The sequence below is a fragment of the Haliotis cracherodii genome, unplaced genomic scaffold, assembly GCF_022045235.1.
Source record: "Haliotis cracherodii isolate W230 unplaced genomic scaffold, xgHalCrac1.p SCAF_2, whole genome shotgun sequence".
Taxonomy (NCBI): domain Eukaryota; kingdom Metazoa; phylum Mollusca; class Gastropoda; order Lepetellida; family Haliotidae; genus Haliotis; species Haliotis cracherodii.
Genome location: NW_027266275.1, coordinates 71,877,069 through 71,900,256, shown reverse-complemented (window position 1 = coordinate 71,900,256; position 23,188 = coordinate 71,877,069). Strand labels below are relative to the sequence as shown.

The window sequence follows — 23,188 nt, the reverse complement described above, 5'->3', positions numbered from 1 at the left end:
AAATACCTCGGAGGTTTTTTGAAAGATATCACTGACGCGGAACCAAGTAATGAATCGGATAGATCTGTCATCGATCCCTTTCTGGACAAAGCACAATTACTTCTAATATTTCAAACAGTGGTTCGGCGAGAGGCAGGAATTTCAAGCTGATTACAGACCTAGACATAGACAACAGGGACAGTCATTTCTCTCATCGTGAAGACCACACAGCACCAGTGCGCTACTACGCACTTATCATGATACAGCTATTGAACTGATAAACTTGAGTGAGTTGACCCTGTAAAAATGATCCGACACGACAGGATATATTTGGTTGTTATATTGCTGGCAGTCACCGGGGTCAGTGACTGTGTTGATGACTACATTCTTCAGCAGAAACTCTACAGTGACATCATCGAGTCTAACAACCCGAACATCCGCCCTGTTCGTAACAAAACACATGTGACCCGAGTCTCCATCACCTTTAACCTTGTGGCTATTACAGAGTTTGATGAAGTCTCAGAGGCTCTAGCTTCCACCGGTTACATGGAGGTCACATGGGATGATGAAATCCTGACATGGAACCCAACTCTATATGGCGGTGTGACGGACATGAGGCCAGCATTTGATCAGGTATGGAAGCCTAGGGTAGCGGTGCAGAACACGGTGGACAAGATGAAGCCTTTGGGCCTGGATTTTGGCATCCTGGTTCTCTTCTTCACTGGAAGCCTAACCTGGTATCCTGGAGACACATTCAAGACAAGTTGTAAAATGGATGTAACCAAGTTCCCCTTCGACGTTCAGACATGTTCCTTTAATATTTTCGTTTGGGCTGACACCATCGACACCGTTGATCTCTTCCCAGTCGACAACTCCATTGGTCTCGACATTTACAATGTGAACAGCGAGTGGGACATCACCAACACCTCAGCCACTCGACACACAAGATATGCATCTTTCTCCGAGATCGCCCACATCACCTACCATCTCCAGCTGACGAGGAAACCGTCCATGAAGATCCTGACTGTCGTGATGCCTGTCCTGCTTCTTTCCTTCCTCAACATCGTCGTGTTCCTCATCCCAGTGCAGTCGGGGGAGAAGCTGTCCTTCTCCATCACAGTGCTGCTGTCATTTGCTGTTTTCATGTCCTTCATCACCAACATGCTGCCCCAAAGTGCTGACAGCCTGTCAGTATTCACCCTTCTCATGGCTGGGCTGTTCCTCTTGAGCTCTCTCTATGTGCTGCTTACTATCTGGGTCATCAAGGTATTCTATAGAGACTCTAGCAAGCAGGCTGTTCCACTCTGTGTGTGTAGACTGCTGGGCGGGCAGAAGGGATGTTGTGGCAGCAACAGGATACACACAACCGGGGGTCAGGATGTGTCGGACATATCTCCTAGTGGGGACATTGACAAGTCAACGCGAGGAAGTGAAAGGCTGCCCGGAAGTGAGGTGCAATGGATAAGAGTGAGTGAAGCCATGGACAAATTCTTTTTCTGGTTATTCCTCCTGCTTGTCGTGTCACTGATGGCCGTCACTGTGTTCAAGATATGTCTGTAATGAAATTAGACCATCACCTGGAGAATATGATCAATAATGGATCAGGTTTCACATGGAAGTTATATGGACATCTTTATACTGAAACAAGAAAGGTCAATAATGCAAGTGTTAAGTACCTACAAACAATGACAACAGTAATGATACTATTGTGTTAAATCTAGGGGTTTCTAATATCGCTAAAAATCAGAATATATGTAATAAAGCAGAGCTTATCATTTGAATTGTTCTTGGGTGTCAACCTTAGCTTTGGGTTGTGACGCTGGAACAGGTGTAGGAGTACGCACTGAGTTGTTTCGTGATGAAGGTATGTCCCAAGATCGAGAAGTGGGTCGCCGATGTCCCCTTCTTTACTTGAGAGCGAAGCGCACCTGGTGCACTCTTCCCGTGCCATTCCGAACCAGATGTTAGGGGTCCTCTTCAAACAGAGAATTTAAATATATTCATTGTGTTCCAGCCTCAAGTTATAAAACCATTGATTAAGAACAGAACTTGGTATCAAACTATGCCCCGTGTAAGGCTAGTAACGTATTAGGAACAACTTTTCCCAAACCATGCATCGGTACTATCGACTTTTGGCTTGACTCTAAAACCTGGAGACAGCTCTTTGGTAGTTGATTCCAATGCTAAATACAAGCGAAGGACCATTTCTGTTTTTAAAAGATGTTTTTGTTACAAACGTAGCAATGGAGTTTCATTTGTTCATTTGTTCAGCCTCAATGACATGAAACAGCATGTTTTTTCATCAATTAGGCAACATAAGAAGATACTGTAAGTGTTGTTTTTTCGAATTCAGGCATAGCATTAGTCAAACCCCAAACACTGACAAGTTCGTCCATTCTTCTGTTGTAATGGATTCCAAAGTACTGTTTCATCAATTAACCATGATAATTAAGACATTCAATAAATGTGTTTCTGTATACTCACGGGAAATATTTGAGTAAAAAAGAAGGATGTGCCTGAATGTTTGTAATCTCAGAAAAAGATAAGAAGTTCAAATGTGTCAAAACATTTGACTGTTTTCTTTGAAGTACGCCACTGCCCCTGAGGACGAGTTGTCAAAACTGAAAGCAAATATCTTCTACATTTACTGAGAAAACAATACATGAAATGATGGACTTCCTCATTGATAACATCCATGTGACATTTGGGGAATAGTACATGCAGGCAAAAAGTAGACATCCCCAAGGGAAGAAATTTTGCGCCCTTTTTCGCTTATATGTTTCGTTTTCAGATAGTTTTTTGCACGTATTGGCAACATATAAAATGTGTTTTATATTAAGATCTACGCATAAAGATTCAGAGTGACGAAAAAAACAATGCTGTATAACATTCCAATTGACAACTTGCCCTTTAAGTCGATCAATATTCCTGCAGCTCCTGACCTTTGTGTTTACACTTCACAACTTTTGAGGTGCCATCAAGCTTGCTCCTTCTTTGAAGATGTCGAGGCTCATCATAAGACTCTTGTCCAAGATATTTGATCAGGGTGACAACAATCAAGGCCTCTGTATTTACTTTGGTTATGTCATATGGCAGTGTATTTTATTGTTTAACAACGATTTTAACGGCGTTACGTTGTTTCTGTTGAGATTCGGTAGATGCTCATTGCAATGTATTTAGGAAATGTAAGCAGTCGTCAGTAAGTTACTATTTTAAGATGCTAGTGTGCAAGCTCCTTACAACGATAGCGTGTTTGCAGAGAGTGTAACGAATGTGTCACGCGCTGGGAAGAAACTTGGCTAGTGGGGTGTGAAAACATCCGGTCCGTAAACTGCAGACGGTGAGAGTATGTTATAGAAACATATGAAAATTTCTCTTTGCGGGACATACACGCATTTTCATCATGTCAAGAGCAGCCTTCGTGTGAGGATCGCTCATCATCCCTGATTCCCCTTCTTACCCATCTCGGAAGGTTGACCAGTCACCCCTGGGTGAATATGCATTATCATCACTGACTATCGCTATCACCACCGTATTTTGGTATTTGACCACTGACCACTGCCATCATAGTATTCATTGCCATTGTATATTGTACTACCACTCTATTGTTTACTGCCATTATGAATGCTGTGCAGTAATTTGTGCTAATTTGTAAACTTAGTGAATTTTGTAATGAATTGTTGATTGTGTACCACTTGTGGGTGATGTGTTGGTTTCACACACATTGTTTTTTTGTACAGATTTCTTGATTGACATATTGTTTCAATTTGGGAATCGACAGTTGTAACTTTGTAATATTGATTGGTAACTTCTGAAAATCAGAATGTCAGCGTTTGATATACGTTATGATTAAGTATTTACTTTGGTTTTAACTTCGGAAAATCCGATCATTGCTTACATTTTCTACTGCAGCTAAGTTTGTTTTAAAAACAGTAAAGTCAAACTTTTGGTACTAAAATCAATCGATGCCTGACAAAAATATTCAGTTGTTGCCTTAACCATTTGATCAGACATTATTTCAAAATCAGTCTGGTGATCAACTTACCAGTTAACTTCTGGTGCAGCCGGTCAAACTTTGTTATTGTCACGTCACGCCGCGCAACGCTAACACAAAGCCACCCGAAAGCCGAGCCAAACCAAACCTGTAATTAAATATTAACAACTCCTCAATTTACTCACTGCACATCAAGGCGTTACGTCATTAACTGTTATTCTCCTTTCATGGAACAATGTGGGAATATTGATCAGCGACTTGCAGTCCATCAGAACCCTATGAGGAAATTGGTCTCATGGGCGCATTCACGCATGGGTTAAACACTATGCTATGGATTTTGGTGTTTGTCATGGCTATTGTCATTAAACAGGTATAACATAAAGCATTTGGCATAGAAACACAAATTGTAACACAAATAGATCATGCCATTATCCAAACTGCAGGTATGTTTGCATCAACACACCAAATTAATGGGAACCACTGTATAAACACAGCTCCTGTTTATCATTCGTCACTTGTATCAATGTCATCCAGACTTGCACATCATGAAACATGTGGCGTTTACGTGTACGCTGTGTGCAGCTCGGATGTACTAGGAAAAAGAAGGATTTCCCCTGAATTTGAAACTTCAGGGGTTGTGTTTGCTGTTCTTACTGTTGAATGCCAATGGTCAGGATGACCATCATATACTTCGACTACACAATGACATCATGAAAAAAAACCAACCCAAAAGTCAGACCTGTCAAGAACAGCAGTACCACTATCACGGTCTCGTTACAACTTAATCTTCTCAGCATGTCCGATTTTGATGGAGTGACTCAGACAGTGACAGCTAATGGGTTTTTCTTAGTTTTCTGGAAAGATGAGTTCCTAACTTGGAACGCCAGCGAGTATGGAGGAGTCAGTGAAATAAGTCAAGACTATGGGATGGTGTGGAGAACTTACATAACTGTTCGTAATATGGTAGATGGTGTTGAACCTCGACTCGACATCCTTCGCCATCACAGTGCTGCTGTCTTTCACGGTAACCCTGTCTTTCGTCACTGGACTGCTGCCTCTGAATGCTGACAGTATACCCGTATTTACTATCTTTATTATTGGCCTGTTTGTAATGAGCTCTATCTATGTGTTTCTGACCATCTGGATCGTGCAGGTGTTTCATCGAGACGCTGCCATCAGACCTGTTCCCTCCTGGGTGGGGTGTATAACAAGGGCCTGGAAGGGATGCTTTTGTGGCACTCCTGCTGTTGGAAACCAGGAGACCCTGACACAGGAAAGGATGTCAAAGGAATCATGGAATCCCCCATCAATGACATGGATGCAGATCAGCAGACTGGCTTACAGTGTTTTCTTTTGTTTCCTTCTCTCGCTGTTCATCATAGCAACAGTGATTGGTTTTCTTAAGATAGCACATTTCTAACACGCCAAAGACCTGTAAACTAGTAAACTGAATGATACACTTTTCCATTTCCATATGTCACATACTCACCCCTGTATCTTCTTTTCAGTGTGTTACATATTCATCACTGTGTCTTCTGGTGATGTCGGTGTGTGTTACATATTCAAAACTGTCTCTTCTGTTGCATATTCAATACTTAGTAGTTTGTTGATGTATCCATGTGTCACATATTCAAGACTGTGTCTTCTGTTGAAGTTTCCATATGTTACCATGTTGATTCTGGAGCACTTATCCTTAACCTTGATCACTAACACCTTGCTGGCTGTATTATTGAATAAAATTCAACCACTTTATGAACAATCTCCCGTGTTGGCTGTTAACACATTGGGACCCATTCTATAGTGATCTTAGCACTAAGTGGTCGTCTACAACAATATCTACTGTGAATCTTCATTCAAAATTTACTATTGAAGATCATGTTGCAAATATTTTCCCTATCTTCTTATAACCGCTACTGATGTTTAATACCCTGGTATAGCACCTTATTCCAGCATTGTCTGAGCATCCGGCTTATGGAGTCTGGCACTGTGGAATGTGCAGCCAATCCTCAATGGGAGCTGAATGAAGCCTGTTTCAAGATACCCCTTTTATAATACATGTCACAATTAATAATATGTGGAACACATTGCAATAATGATATGAACAGTATCAAATGTGATAAAATGGTCAAATCTATCCGTGACCCAAGTCCTCTGCAGTCAATATCTTAACCGTTTCTATCGACATCACATAGAATCAGATTGGATCACATCTTAAAATAAGCTTCCTTAAAATTTCTAAAATCTGCCTTTGCGATTTTAACTCAATGTATACATGTATCAATGTAGTGTTATAAGTCCAACATACGCATGTGTTGAAATAAGCAAACTCTACTTCTCAATCACGTGAATATATCTGATAACTGTCATCACAATTTCGAAACTTTTGATGGTTTCACATATTGTCTATCCTCTATTGTCTATGCTATGGATATTGTGTTTGTCATGGCTATTGTCATTGAACAAGTATAACATGAAGCATTTGGCATAGAAATTAGCAACACAAATAGATCATGCCATTATCCACACTGTGGTTATGTTTGCATCAACACACCAAAATTAATGGTAGCCACTGTATAAACACAGCTCCTGTTTATCATTCGTCACTTGTATCAATGTCATCCAGGATTGCACATCATGAAACATATGACGTGTACGTGTACGCTGTTTGCAGCTCGGATGTACAAGAAAAAAGAAGGATTTCCCCTGAATTTGAAACTTCATGGGTTGTGTTTGTTGTTCTTACTGTTAAATGTCAATGGTCAAGATGACCATCATATACTTCGACTACACAATGACATCATAAAAAACAATAACCCAAAAGTCAGACCTGTCAAGAACAGCAGTACCACTATCACGGTCTCGTTACAACTTAATCTTCTCAGCATGTCTGATTTTGATGGAGTGACTCAGACAGTGACAGCTAATGGGTTTTTCTTAGTTTTCTGGAAAGATGAGTTCCTAACTTGGAACGCCAGCGAGTATGGAGGAGTCAGTGAAATAAGTCCAAACTATGGGATGGTGTGGAGATCTAACATAACTGTTCGTAATATGGAAGATGGTGTTGAACCTCTGGGACTCGACTTCGGGATCATTAAAGTGACAGCAGATGGAATTGTGATTCTGCTCAATGGGAGCTGAATGAAGCCTGTTTCAAGATATCCCTTATATAATACATGTCACAATTAATAATATGTGGAACACATTGCAATAATGATATAAACAGTATCAAATGTGATAAAATGGTCAAATCTATCCGTGACCCAAGTCCTCTGCAGTCAATATCTTAACCGTTTCTATCGACATCACATAGAATCAGATTGGATCATATCTTAAAATAGCTTCCATAAAATTTCTAAAATCTGCCTTTGCGATTTTAACTCAATGTATACATGTATCAATGTAGTGTTATAAGTCCAAAATACGCATGTGTTGAAAATAAGCAAACGCTACTTCTCAATCACGTGAATATATCTGATAACTGTCATCACAATTTCGAAACTTTTGATGTAACCCCATATTGTCTGGTAGTTTACTAAACACTTAATGGCTATTCTCATTCCCCAGTAGAGATGCACAACAGTTCGCGAGGGTGACAGCAATAGAGGTGTATGCTTTAAGTGCTTTTTTTCCTGAGAAGAAAACTCCATCGGAATGTTCATTTTCAAAATCCACCATGTGCAAAACACATTAATAAGTGGCTTGGTAAAACGACAGTCGGAGTAGGAATGAATGGATTATCATTGGTGTTAACACTCCCAGGAACAAATATGTCAGTGGTTTGCTTGGCTACCAGTGGAGAGATATTTGCTTTCATGAAGACATTAACAGCAGGGGAAAATACATTCGTCCTATACTGATCCAATAATCATTAGCCATGTTATATATAATCGAAGTACAGTTGGCACATAGCTCAAATAAATTGCTTACCTTCTTTTGTGGAAGAAAAGTTTAATGCTTGGATAGATATTAACATCAGGGAGATACCATTGTATTGGTGTTGGAGGATTTGTAAAGGTTGGATTACAGTCTTGTGTTCCTACGGAGCAAGTAATGTTGGTATGTTTTCACATTATTGAAAACATAGAGATCTGTCATGTGATCCTATTCTAAAACCCCTCAGTTACTCTTTTAGCATGTATGTAACCATGGAGTCGCAGAGTGATATCTCAGCTCCTGATCAATTATTGGTAATCGAAATTCATTTGTTACCACAGAAGTAAAACAAGTCCAAACATCGAACGAATAATCGCTGGAATGTTTTAAAGGCTAAAAATGTCATTGTCATTGTGTCAAGATGGAAGCAGCTCTTTACTATCAACATATTGAATGTATATATCTGTCATCAATCGTTTTCTGGAAAAGGAAGATTTACTTCTTATATTAAATAGTGGAAATGGGAGTGGCAGGATTCTTTAGTTGATCGTTATAACCATAAACAGACACGCATGGTCAATGATTTCACAGTGCTACCATCGAGAAGTCTACAGAGGACCGGTGAACTATAGCTGAAATTATCACAACACACATTATGACACAGCTATAGATCTATCACGCATGTGTTTGCGATTCATCCGTTTCAAAATTATGCGAGAAGACATTTGGATACATTTGGTTGCTACACTGCTGGCAATAACTGGGGTCGGTGACTGTGTTGATGACTACATCCTTCAGCAGAAACTCTACAGTGACATCATCGAGTCTAACAACCCGAACATCCGCCCTGTTCGTAACAAAACACATGTGACCCAAGTCTCCATCACCTTTAACCTTGTGGCTATTACAGAGTTTGGTGAAGTCTCAGAGGCTCTAGCTTCCACCGGTTACATGGAGGTCACATGGGATGATGAAATCCTGACATGGAACCCAACTCTATATGGCGGTGTGACGGACATCAGGCCAGCGTTTGATCGGGTATGGAAGCCGAGGGTAGCGGTGCAGAACACGGTGGACAAGATGAAGCCTTTGGGCCTTGATTTTGGCATCTTGGTTCTCTTCTTCACTGGAAGCCTAACCTGGTATCCTGGAGACACATTCAAGACAAGTTGTAAAATGGATGTAACCAAGTTCCCCTTCGACGTTCAGACATGTTCCTTTAATATTTTCGTTTGGGCTGACACCATCGACACCGTTGATCTATTCCCAGTCGACAACTCCATTGGTCTCGACATTTACAATGTGAACAGCGAGTGGGACATCACCAACACCTCGGCCACTCGACACACACAATTTGTGTCATTCTTTCAGATCGCCCACATCACCTACCATCTCCAGCTGACGAGGAAACCGTCCATGAAGATCCTGACTGTCGTGATGCCTGTCCTGCTTCTTTCCTTCCTCAACATCGTCGTGTTCCTCATCCCAGTGCAGTCGGGGGAGAAACTGTCCTTCTCCATCACAGTGCTGCTGTCATTTGCTGTTTTCATGTCCTTCATCACCAACATGCTGCCCCAAAGTGCTGACAGCCTGTCAATATTCACCCTTCTCATGGCTGGACTGTTCCTCTTGAGCTCTCTCTATGTGCTGCTTACTATCTGGGTCATCAAGGTATTCCATAGAGACTCTAACAAGTGGCCCGTTCCACTCTGGGTGCATAGACTGCTGGGCGGTCAGAAGGGATGTTGTGGCAGCAACAGGATACACACAACCGGGGGTCAGGATGTGTCGGACATATCTCCTAGTGGGTACATTGACAAGTCAACGCGAGGAAGTGAAAGGCTTCCCAGACGTGAAGTGCAATGGAAAAGAGTGAGTGAAGCCATGGACAAATTCTTTTTCTGGTTATTCCTCCTCCTCGTCGTGTCACTGATGGCTGTCACTGTGTTCAAGATATATAAGTAATGAAATTAAACTGTCATCTGTAGAATATGTTCAGTAATGTATCAGGTACATAGGGAAGGCATATGGTCATCATCAATAGTGAAAACAGTAATTGTGTACAGAGGTGAAACATATCTGTTGCCTGCATGTACAGTGATGTAGAAGTTGTTAAACAGGATTGTGGTTTGAGGTTTGAGGTTTTGAAATACAACAGCATGGCACTATTGAAAGGGTGTATGTGATCCTTCTTTGGTTTTGACAGGTGAAGAGTTACAATAGTTATCTGGGGACTTAAAGGTTCTATTTTCTGGCAAGTTTCAATATTTCATTATGGATTCGTTAGTGTCATGGTAGGATTTTGATAACGTGGTTGTGACTAGACCTATTCGTTTTGATTACCTGTACATACTTCAAATTTCATTTGTAATTGAAATTGTACTTATTTCACCGAAATTCTTGTTCCAAAGTGTGTTAATTGATGACTCATTTTACTCTAAGTCGGATTTGTTTAGATTGTCTTTTGGCGTTCTCCCTGGTATTCCCTGTTAACAATGGCGTATTAATTCGTTGGAATATCATATACGAAACTCAAAAAGCTCACCAGATCTATTTAAACAGCCGAGGGGATGAGACGAGGTCAGTGCAACCACAGAGGTGGGGATGCGAGGGATTGAGGGTATGTCAGCTTCCAGCAAGGGTGAAGTGGGTACAAGACTGAAGTGTTACTACCAGGACTGAACAGCAAGGGTGAAGTGGGTACAAGACTGAAGTGTTACTATCAGGATTTAACAGCAAGGGTGATGTGGGTACAAGACTGAAGTGTTACTACCAGGACTGAACAGCAAGGGTGATGTGGGTACAAGACTGAAGTGTTACTACCAGGACTGAACAGCAAGGGTGATGTGTGTACAAGACTGAAGTGTTACTACCAGGACAGAACAGCAAGGGTGATGTGGGTACAAGACTGAAGTGTTACTACAAGGACTGAACCGCAAGGGTGATGTGGGTACAAGACGGAAGTGTTACTACCAGGACTGAACAGCAAGGGTGATGTGGGTACAAGACTGAAGTGTTACTACCAGGACTGAACAGCAAGGGTGATGTGGGTACAAGACTGAAGTGTTACTACCAGGACTGAACAGCAAGGGTAAGGTGGGTACAAGACTGAAGTGTTACTACCAGGACTGAACAGAAAGGGTGATGTGGGTACAAGACTGAAGTGTTACTACCAGGACTGAACAGCAAGGGTGATGTGGGTACAAGACGGAAGTGTTACTACCAGGACTGAACAGCAAGGGTGAAGTGGGTACAAGACTGAAGTGTTACTACCAGGACTGAACAGCAAGGGTGATGTGGGTACAAGACTGAAGTGTTACTACCAGGACTGAACAGAAAGCAGCAGTGGACATCCATAGACCTTGGGACAAATGGCTGACATTTAAATGATTATTCCAGGTTTGTTCATTGGATAGTGTGCCTGTTCCTTCTGTCTTGACATTAACACATGTCACCAGATTGTAGTTGATTGAAGGTGATTTGATCATGGGTGTGAGGTAGACGTTTTAATCCCAGTTGTGATTTAGGGGATATATTTCAAACTCATTGTTACACAGTGTTTGTATCGTTATTACATCGGTTTCTGATGAGATTCGATAGAAGTTCAGTGCATTGTATTTTGACAATGATTAGTTGTCATGAATGTAGCACTTTTAAATGTTCGCTGTGGTGAGGAAGTTGTTATATTTGGATGCCCAAAGTATTTGTAAACGTCCAGAATAGCATGGATGGATGTTAAGCATTATAGCAACATGTGGAATATTCCGTGATGTTCTTGTGACACTGGACTGCTTAAGCACTGTGTTGAAAGTGCTGAAAGCTTGATCACTGTTGCAGCGAGGTGATTATTATGCTTGTCATTTCCACTGCTCTCACATTTTATACTGCCATTGAATATCGTACTGCCACTCTATTGTGTACTGCCATTCTAATTGCTGCGAAGTAATTTGCATTGATTTGTAAACCTAGTTGATTTTGTAACACATTTGTTGTTTGTTTGTTGGTTTCACACTAAATTCTTTTACGTACAGATTTCTGAGTTATGAGTCGATTCACAACAATATCCAGTTAAGTAATACATCACTAAGCCAGCAGCAAAATATAACAGCAAAGTAAATACTCTGTCATGCATTGCACATGATGACATGGAATCGTTTGGGTTTACCACCACATCTGTTTCGCATAAAATCGATGCTTAGTTCAAACAATATAAATACTCAAACAAAATTATGAGTTGGTGAAGACCTCTTTTCTAAGCAGATCTACACGGGTCATGTACGAATTTTAAGGAAACTTTATATGTTTATTTGTTTTCTCACATAGTTCCATCAATACTTATGGCCAGATACGTAATTTGCCAGCCGTTGACATGGAGATGATGAGGCAGTTCCCAAGACAAGATGAGCAAGGACAACGGGCATCATAGGATTTGTCATCTAACTCTTTATTAATCATTACAGTAAATAAATATTTGAAAAATGAATGAATGGATAGTAAACACAAGGTCCGAAAAGGAACTAAGTTGTTGATTGGAATAGAATGTGACTTCCATAACTTCTGTTGACACAACCTACTTGTTTATAAACATCACTTCAGAGTTCACATGCAATTACCCTATGTTAACACTGATGTAAAACAGTTGCAGCAACTGGACGTGTTTAGCTTGAGCAATTGGCCGCGTCACGATGTTAGGTGCATGTATAAAAATGCCTTTGCTTTCTTGACTGTGTCTACTGATGCGTCAGACAACTGCCACTGTCCAGGATGACCATCATATACGTCGACTCCACAACGACATCATCAAATACAACAATCCCTTGATCCGCCCTTTCAGAAACAGCAGTGACACCACAACTGTCTGGATAGACAATCACCTGACTAGTATCTCTGATTTTGTTGCTGTTACTCAGACAGTGATATCCAATGGCTTCTTTGCTGTGTCATGGAAAGATGAGTTCCTAACCTGGAACGCAAGCGATTATGGAGGAGCCCGTGAAATAAGTCCTTACTCTGGGAAGGTGTGGCGACCTCAAATCACGGTTAGCAACGTGGTGGATACGGCTTCACCCCCCGGACTAAATTTTGCTATAATTAATGTTCAGGCAAACGGTTTGGTGACTTTGCAACCATCAGATATTTTCAAGACTCTCTGTCAAATGTATGTTACCAACTTTCCATCAGATGAACACAACTGTTTTTACAAATTGTCTGTTTGGGGACTCCCCATACATGAACAAAATTTTAAACCTGTGAGTAACTTTATTTGACAACAATTCCTTATCACAAACAGTCAATGGGATGTTTTTAACACATCGTCTGCAAGAGTTGTCTTTGATCATATGGGATCTTTTTCATTTGTATACTTCAATATGACCTTGAAGAGAAAGCCGTCCCTGCCTGTCCTGATGCTGGGATTAGTCAATGTGGTGGTGTTCCTCATTCCTGTGGAGTCTGGGGGGAAGCTGTCCTTTGCCATCACAGTGCTGCTGTCGTTCACGGTCTCCCAGTCCTTTATCACTGGACTGCTGCCTCAGAACGCTGACAGTATACCCGTATTTACTATCTTCCTTCTTGGCCTGTTTGTGATGAGCTCCATCTATGTGTTTCTGACCATCTGGATCATGCAAGTGTTCAATCGAGACGCTGTAAAAACTTTGCATTAAATCTTATTCAATGTCACAGGAACTTTTGTTGTTCAGTATAGTTTATATTACACGGGATCGGCTTGCTGACTTGGTTGATCCCAATTGTGTGGATCGATGCTCATGATGTCAGTCACTGGACTGTCTTATCCAGACTCGATTACTTACAGACCGCTGTTACAAAGTGCAGCGTTCTGTAACAAATAAACAAAAACAAAAACAAAAAAACACACTGTGTATACACAGCTGGACAGCGTCTGTGAACTCGAGGTAGACAATCTCCACTCGGGTAGTCGTTCACCTCAAGCTGCTAGCCAAAGCTGTTAAGTGTTTTTTTTTAACAACTTCTAATCCTATCCTACGGGTTAGCAATTTAGCTAACACAAGTAATATGACCATCATGAAACGGTGCATACTTACACCCCCTCATCTAGGTTTTCCTGAGAAGATTCTTTTCTCATTAACACTCCCTCACGAACGAAGAAGTATTCACTCTGGCTATCAGTCTGTTACCTTAGACCTTCCTAGCCATGGACAGTACAGATATAATTTTCAGTCTAAACCTTTTCTCACCGGGACAACCTTAAACGTCTTGGGACTGATTAGACCAATGCTGACAGCTACGGTCAGGCAAGTGGTTACCCAACAAGGTCTGAACACCTGGGACCCGCCACTCATCCCAATGACGACTTTTGGACCGGTCGGGCACTGTCCTAGCAACAATCGCACTCTGCCTAGCTCCTGTATCTCTAAACATGGAAATAGAAGCGACAAAGCCCTTTCCATATTCATAAGAAATGTCTGCTAAAAGCAGAGTCAATGGTGCGATTCCGACTATATCGTGTACATGTGTTTATGAATTATTATCAAATAGTGATGATACCACATGTTCGCGAAAAGGTGAGCGTGTCCTGCTCAACTGGTGGCATCCGTCACAAACACATGCAAAGGCAAGTCAATTGTTTATCTAAAAAACACGGAAACATATGGTACAAGTCAAAATAAGTAATTGCATCGCTCATCATTTTTGTCAAATTTGGAAATGTCCTCCACATGTCTACCATAAAACTATTGAAAGCTTTAGTGAGGCCTTGAACGCTGTAACCTTGATCAAACAACTTCTGAGCAACAGCCGTGTGATGCTCTTTGAAATCTTTGTAGAAAGAGCATTCACGATTGTATCTCAAAAGTTGTGAAATGTAAACACACAGGGCTAGAGCTTCTGGAATGTTGCTCAACATGAAGGGCAAGTTCACTATTAGAAAGTTAAAGTCATCCACCCTGTCTTATGGTGTGTGAGTGTTTTGTTACTCTCAATCTTTATGCATAGATATCACTGGTCTCTTTTATTTCTAGTTCAGGTGGGTAAATCAGTGGAAGGGAAACGGCTATTTGATTGTTATTGGACGATATCATATCATTAATATACCTGAAGCTTAAGTTGAACTTCTTGGCCGAATTAACTTGTTTTGACTTGTTTTGACCCAATCTGAACATAAATTCCAATTCATATGCACAAAGAAACAGGTGAGGTGAAGTGAAATGGGGTTTAACGTCGCGTCCAAGATTATTGCACTTATATAGCGACGTGCATGCACGTGTATATGTGTGTGTGTGGCTGCTTGTACTAGTCCGGACTGATGCCGATTTATAGTGCTAGCACACTGAGATACCATGCCGCAGTTTAACATGAATACCCCACTCAGACACAGTATACTGACTCCGAGCCGACCAGTCCTTGTTTTAGCCCCTTAATGCCGAGCGCCAGACAGGGTAACAACAAGTACCATCTCTTAACGTCTTTTGGTATGACGCGGCCGGGTATCGAACCCCGGACCTTCCGCTCTCCGGGCGGACGCTCTACCATTAGACCACGGAGGCGGCCCACAAAGAAACAGATCCGCAAGAAGGGGAGCCCAATTGGTGCCCATGGAGATGCCAACTACTTGCCTCAATGTCTTACCCTCACCCAATCACTCGATGATAACAATTTTACTTAACCTCACAAATAGTGCTCTGACAAACATATTTTCCCTGACATAGCCTGAAACGCTGCTTTCAATAATTCACAAACCCTACAACTTTCTGATTATCCTCCTTTGGGCCGAACAGTCAGCAATTAGATGATTGGTTATAGAACAATAACCACATTTTGGTTTGAACGGTCTCGCCGATTCAAACAAGGAAGGCTGACAAGACTTGTTAGAACTCGAATTAGCCCAAACATATATACTACCACTTTCTTCTGTAAATCCTGATTTGTAAGAGTTTTGAAAGAAACCTGACTTTCCTGATATCCTGCAGTCATTAGCAGTCAGCAGTAACCGATACCTCTTGTAATATGACAATATTTTGAACCCCCAAATGCATCCTGAGACTAGTAGGCTTACTACTTTTCACCTCTTCAAGAAAAAACATCACCCTCAACTTGGAATAATTCTCACCCTTGACCACTTGTCAAACAAACTGACAGTAAGACTCAGAATGCCCTTTTTCAGATTTGGGGGCACGGGTGGCCCAATCGTCTAAGGCGCCGCGATTCGCTGTGCAGAGTTGCGTCCCTTCAGCAGGCCAGAAACCTATGATTGTGGGTTCGAACCCCGGTTCGCCACGATTTGTGAATCTAGGTTTGTCAGCACCATACCTGTGTTCTAAGGTTTCACCAAAGTGGTAAACGTCTGTGACCTGCATCACTTCGGGCTTTCCGCCTACATTAAGCTGACACGCCGTGAAATAACTGGAATACTGTTAAAAGCGGCGTTAAACCCAACTCACTTTTTCAGATTTCTAAGCTGCTGGCGTTGCGCCTCACTGGTTAACTGATTAGCCCGAAGCTCAGTGGCTTTCAAAGATTCCTAATCCCTGGCTAATGAATCGTTCTTTGAGTAAACCTTTGTCACCATACCCTTAAACGCTCTGGAGTTAAATATGCTACACATATTCTGGCCAGTTTAACTAGCGACACACTCAAACTGCTGAAAACATATATCTACTTCTGATTTAACACAATTACGAACCTATCTGTAGCAATCATTGATCCGGAAATCAGACCCACTTTGTTCATTGTCGTGACTGACCATCGTGGCATTCCTCCGTCCAGTTCCTTGGGGCTTAACTATTGAACCAACCGCAACTTTTTAAACTCCTTGTTCTGCCTTTCTTGTTCTGTCTCAAACTTCCATTTCTCCTTTTCGAGTTTCTTAAGTGCCATTTGTTGTTCAAATATGAACCACCAAACATATGGCTCTGAAGTCTCACTGATATTAATTCCCCAGAATCACTCCCACCACACAAAGCTGCAAGCAGGCTTTCATGTGTAACATTGCTACCCGGTTCAATGTCTACTTCATGAGTCCTAACAATTTAATTGGTTATTTTGTGTATAATTCTGTCAATACAACTGCATCATAATACTGGTGCTCACATTGAGTGTCTTGCTTTGGTGAGTGAATGAGTGTTTAGCAATATTCCAGCATTATCTGGCGGGGGACACAAGAAATGGGCTTCACACATTGTATCCATGTCGGAAATCGAACTCGGGTCTTCGACGTGATGAGCGAACGCTTTAACCACTAGGTTACCCGACCGCCCATGACTTGCTTTAGCTTCATGAAGTTAGGTAATAGGGGTTGGATTTAAAGAGTTTAAAGAGAGGTCGCTTCCATCAAACTTAGTATGAGAGGCACCAAGAATTGACCCTACGCTCCTCATTGATAAATTAATCGCTTCGACAAATCATTTATATTCACGGAAAAGGTAACTGTTCTTCGTATAAAGTGGTGTAAATGTATCGTTATAGAAAATATCATCATCATCACATTATAACATACCCCCTGAAATAGACGAACTTGTGTCAATATACCTTGTTTCCATCAAGGGATGGGACATTGGACGTGATTTCAATATTTGCTGTATACACAGCAGATAGTTGTTTCCACACACCACTTCAAATTGCACAATGTCAGTAAGCTGTATTAAAACTCTGACGGAAAACAATCGAATAAACGGCACGCATTCCTTTTGAACCGATCCAAGAATTCAGTTGCATGTATAACAATGTCTGCACCGTGTGGAATGTGTCTGCAGTTGTTTCCGACAACGGCAGCAGCATATGATGATGATCATGAAATTGCTAAGACACTTATTGACTTCTGTTGTATGTCGAATTGTACTTATTCACCCACGGTATTTGCAAACGAGTCACTGTAACAATCAAAGCCCCAGTGTGTCTATCTATTGTAGCCGTTTCACCGGCTATGTGTTTAGGTACCAGTAAGACCATATATTGTAGTCACTTCACGGGCTATGTGTTTAGGCCCCAGTGAGACCATCTATTGTAGTCACTTCACGGGCTATGTGTTTAGGTCCCAGTAAGACCATCTATTGTAGTCACTTCACATGCTATGTGTTTGGGTCCCAGTAAGACCATCTATTGTAGTCACTTCACGTGCTATGTGTTTAGGTCCCAGTAAGACCATCTATTGTAGTCACTTCACATGCTATGTGTTTGGGTCCCAGTAAGACCATCTATTGTAGTCACTTCACGTGCTATGTGTTTAGGTCCCAGTAAGACCATCTATTGTAGTCACTTCACGTGCTATGTGTTTAGGTTCCAGTAAGACCATCTATTGTAGTCACTCCACGTGCTATGTGTTTAGGTCCCAGTGAGACCATCTATCGTAGTAGCCTTACTAACGTTAACAGACCAGAAACATACCTAAACAGAAACCATATATTCTAGTTGCTACGGTTAATCGTTTCTTACTGATGATCTTGAAACGAAACCATGATAGCCTGTGAAGAAATGCCCCCTGTAGGTGGCTGTTGAGTGCCAGTGTGCCTGTAGACATCTAAGGGAGGGTTTTATATCAATGGGCCAGCATGTTATAAACATCGCTCAATCAAGGTTAAATTGACAAAGCAGATCAGTGAATTGTATCAAATTTATTCACTCCTTTGTGTTGTTTTTGGATAAGCAAACAGAAGATAAAGTAGAAGAGTTAACACCAGATATTTTTTATCTAAAATTATGACCCAGAGTTATAGTTTACGAAAAACATCTTGCAGCAATGTAACTGTTTTGGGGAGAGCAATTTTATTTTTCAACATTAATTAACTTGCAAGACAAGCATAAGAAATATTGATCCGTGACGGGCAATGCATCAGTACTACCACAATACACTATATTTGTCTGGTTCATATAAATCTATTCTTTGATATAAGGGATGCATTCACCCAGGTGTAAGTGATTATTATTGTCATTTAATAGAACTTGGATGTCGTATTAGTCACAGAAAAACAATTTGTGCAAGCCATATACCATTCCATTATCGAAACAATTGATGCCAGTGTATATAAACAGTTCCTATTTATTACGTATTATTCATCACTCGTATCTATTTCTGCGTAGTGTCCACATCAACTACACAGTGCCATCCTCAAACACAATAACCAAACCATCCATCCTATGAGGATCGGTAATAAAACCATAATGGTCTTGTTAAAATTCAACCTTGTCTGAGTTTGAATTTACTCAGACACTGACATGGGGCGTTTCTGTGTCTCCTGGATAGATGAGTTCCTAACCTGGAACACCATCGAGTATGGAAGTGACAGTGAAATAGGATGGTGTGGCGAACTAGCATAGATGTTCAGAACAAGTTGGATAGTCTTGGTTCTGTTGGAATCGACTTTGGGATCATAAAAGTTAGAGCTAATGGACTTGTGGTTTGGATGTCGGGAAAAGTCTTCAAAACCTTCTGCCAATTTGATGTTACCAACTTTCCTTTGGATGAACGGGACAGTTCTTACTTTATATTTGATTGGACATGTTGGACATGATGAAGTTAATATAAAACCAATTAGTTATACAATAGGTCTAGCCTCCTTTCACCCAAACAGTCCATGGAATATCATAAACACGTAATCTGCAAGTGTTGTTCTTGATGGCCACTGTTAGATGTTAAGAAAACCCTCACCGATGAAACTGACAACTCTCCGGCCTGTCCTGATGCTGGTATTAGTCAATGTGGTGGTGTTCCTCATTCCATTGGAGTCTTGGGAGAAGCTGTCCCTTGCCATCACAGTGCTGCTGTCTTTCATGGTATCCCTGACCTTCGTCACTGGACTGCTGCCTCAGAACGCTGACAGTATACCCGTGGTAACTATCTTAATTATTGGCCTGTTTGTAATGAGTCTACGTGTTTCTGAGCATATGGGTCGTGCAGATGTTCTATCGAAACGCTGCCACCAGGACCGTTCCCTCCTGGATGGGGCGTATGGCAAGGGCCTGGGAGAAATGTTTTTTTGGCACTTCATCTGTGGGAAACGAGTACACTCTATAATGATGTTGAATGAATCATGTCAATCCTCATCAATGACCTCGGGGCGGGTCAACAGAATGGCTGACATGTTTTTTTGTTTTTTTTCCTAGATACGTACCATGACAACAGTGGTCTTTTGTCATAAAATATCAATCCTATAACAATTTATCACTTTTAATGTAACAGTAGGACATTTGCCATTTGATGCTTAAAGCTGTAGAGCTCTATGATACTAAGAGTATATTTTCAAATTTTATGTATGTTAGGTTGAGTTGATAACAGCAAATGGCAAAGGCCATACATAACTTAACAAAAGTTCATTTCTTAAGAATGGATATGTCATGGTTATATCATGTAAATGAATACATTTATTGTGTAAGTCGAAAAAGGAAATTCTATTTTGCCGAAGGTAAGTTCCTTTAAGAAAACGCTCCTGATTTTCAGTCATATTTTTAGGCCAATAACGCTTCCAGGGTAACAATATTTGAATCCAAACATTTAAAGTTCACATTCTTGGTAATAGTTTGCTTCGAAGGTTCTATTGACTTTTACTTCATTCTGAGGACATTAACGATTCACCTGTGTCATTTTGCTCCAAACAAACTGTAGCTCTACTCTTCTGAGACCTATCAAATGTAATGACTGATCAGAAAGCGCCTCCAACATTCTGTATTTCTTTATGTATTTTTCTCTCTCACACATACTACGTACTGAATTGAAGCTGATAGATACATTAGTCCTAGAGTGAATGTCAATATGGCCCACATGCCTACTGAATAGAAGCTAATCGATATCCTGAAATGCAACCATGCAATGTGAATGCTTCGGGGACATAGTTCAGTGTCTTTGTTCACGTCCAGGGTAGATCTAGTTACTATGTGTCAAAGGCGGACGTTTTGGCATCTTACCTACAACGGCGTGAATCACTGCTCCTGATATATCTTAGGTGTCTGATAGAGACTTGAATACATGCTACGGTGAGGAATTCTGTGATGGCGGTAACTGAGATGTAACACAACCCTCCCTCACACAGGTTCATGGGGCAGAGATAAGAGTATAAACTAGCATAGAGCTTTACTATTAAAATTGCATATGAACACATGACGCCATTACGACACATCTGAGACCTTCACCATAGAAGTAAATATTGACTCTTCTTACTATGAGACTGTCATCTCCAATGTCATATTCTGGCCTCCTGACATTACAGGTAGACTTCATACCAACATAATCCCTTTAAATTTGAACTGGATAGTGTTCCTAATAAAACATCAGATTCCAAACACTGAACTGACATGTACAAATATGATAGTGCGATGTTGCCAAAACGCAAGGCGCACAGTAAACTCACTCAACTCTGTAGGATTAAATAGTTATGATCTCCACCCCATTGCATGTGTTAAAATATGGCACCGAATGGTTCTCTCCACCAGCTTCTATATGTGTGAGCTGCTGAGCGGTATACGTGGTAAAGAGACGATTCATTTCAGATTTGCCAGAGCCATCCAAGGTCGAGACTAAAATCGCCAACTGATTCAATCATTGCAAATCTTGGATTGTGGACACTGACAGGATACATAGACAAATGCAGGCTACTACTCCTCGGAAGACTGTGTACAAACTCATGCTTCTCTCCTTTGAAACATATCATATGTGTATACTTAGCCTTTGTCAATGATCATAATATCAAAAGCAGCGCTTGCATATGTGACACAATGCTATTAACTTCTTGTAAATATAACCTTAAAAATGTCACTTTGAACTTTATCAGTACTGGAATATTTCCTTGTAAAAACGAATGGAGAAGAATTGTATGTGATGCAATATCCTCATATGAAGAAGGTAGGTGGAAACTCAGACTGTCATTGAGAGAAGATCTGGTCTGATATAGGTCAGTTCACTCTAAACGTAAACTACATGTATTATGGAAACTAGCACTAACTTATCCTCATCTTAGGTATTGCATCCAATACTCCCTTAAGATAGCTTCCCGAACCATCACATCACGTGAATATTTTCTAAATGATTGAAATGAATTCTTCTCCGCCCTCATTGACAAACTGGATATGTAAAGTTATGTGAAGATTTAAATTCTGGAAGAGAACGATATGCTCGCAATATTTTGGGGCATACATACAATCTGGAATTATGAATCAGTGTACATGGGAACACACACGCACGCACGCACGCACGCACGCACGCACGCACGCACACACGCACATATGCGTGTATGTATGTATGTATGTATGTATGTATGGATGGATGGATGGATGGATGGATAGAGAGATAGATAGAGATATGCTTCTTAACAGCTAGTGGTGTATATTAAGTCCAGTTTTGTGTATTTTATTCCATTAATGAGCTCGTCACAGAAATATATAACGAATAACATTATGGTGTGTTTGTCACACAAGCTATTCGAGATTTGATGTTACTTCTATTTGCTGATGATATTATAATGTTTTCATACTCTGTGTATGGTCTAGAGAAACAATTGAATATATTACATTCTTTTTGCAGTAGATGGGTATTGGAAGTTAATTTGTCCAAAAAAAATGTAATTGCTTTTAGAAATGGAGGAATCATTTCCAAAAATGAAAAATGGACATATGGTAATATCGCTTAAAAATTGTTAATTATTATAAATATTTAGGCCTGACGCTATCATCTAACTATCATGGTCAGTTGCGTGAAAACAATTAGCATCGCAAGCATCAAAAGCAATTATACCTATATATAATCTTTTCAAGCAAAATATATCATGTATCCTTTTCTTCAGCTTCTAATCTTGCTAAAGGGGGCAGGAATATGGGGCGCAATATATAATGACGCTATTGAAAAAGTACATGCTTCCTACTTTAAGCGCTTTTTAATGGTTGAAAAATATGCTTCCAACAAAGCTATTTTAGGTGAAACAGTACGTTATCCCCTTCATGTATTAAGTCAACTTCGAATCATAAAATATTGGTTAAAATTACTGAGGATGGAGCCGTAAAGATATCCTTACCAATAGTATAAACTACTGAAAACTCTTGATGACAAAGGCAAAACGAATTGGGTGTCCAATGTCAGGATATGTATAGTCAAAACTGGCATGATAGTATATCTTCTTCACGTTTCCTTGGCAATTACAAGGATATCACGTTTGCTATAGAACCAGAGAAGTATATAAGTATGTTAGATGATAAATACTTTGTTAGGACATTATGAAAATCATAGTGTCATTACACAATTTCAGTGTAAATTTTAGACGTAGCTGTGAAAAATGGGTATCTGAAAAAACTGCCAAAAAGGAGAAATTGAGGATGATTTTCATGTTTTATTTATATGTGAAATGTACTAACATCTTAGAGAAAAGTATATTCCGATGTTTAACA

The 23,188-nt window shown here is 40.5% G+C and overlaps 2 protein-coding genes and 2 pseudogenes across 2 annotated transcripts; all 4 read left to right on the top strand.

Annotated features, from left to right (window-relative positions):
- The first annotated feature begins 285 nt into the window (after positions 1-285).
- On the top strand, positions 286-1,539 carry LOC139468659 (neuronal acetylcholine receptor subunit alpha-3-like). Its single transcript, XM_071250781.1, has one exon. It carries the CDS (start codon positions 286-288, stop codon positions 1,537-1,539), a length of 1,254 nt encoding a protein of 417 aa, XP_071106882.1.
- Positions 1,540-8,557: 7,018 nt separating this feature from the next.
- On the top strand, positions 8,558-9,811 carry LOC139467780 (neuronal acetylcholine receptor subunit alpha-7-like). The gene has a single exon (XM_071249285.1). The coding sequence runs from the start codon at positions 8,558-8,560 to the stop codon at positions 9,809-9,811; it is 1,254 nt and encodes a 417-aa protein (XP_071105386.1).
- Positions 9,812-12,582: 2,771 nt separating this feature from the next.
- LOC139467779 (neuronal acetylcholine receptor subunit alpha-7-like) lies at positions 12,583-13,509 on the top strand (annotated as a pseudogene).
- Positions 13,510-19,113: 5,604 nt separating this feature from the next.
- On the top strand, positions 19,114-19,832 carry LOC139468524 (acetylcholine receptor subunit beta-type acr-3-like; annotated as a pseudogene).
- Positions 19,833-23,188: the final 3,356 nt, after the last annotated feature.

Bases quoted from the DNA above. Each gene is read 5' to 3' on its own strand.
- LOC139468659 (XM_071250781.1), top strand. From the start codon at position 286: ATGATCCGACACGACAGGATATATTTGGTTGTTATATTGCTGGCAGTC.
- LOC139467780 (XM_071249285.1), top strand. From the start codon at position 8,558: ATGCGAGAAGACATTTGGATACATTTGGTTGCTACACTGCTGGCAATA.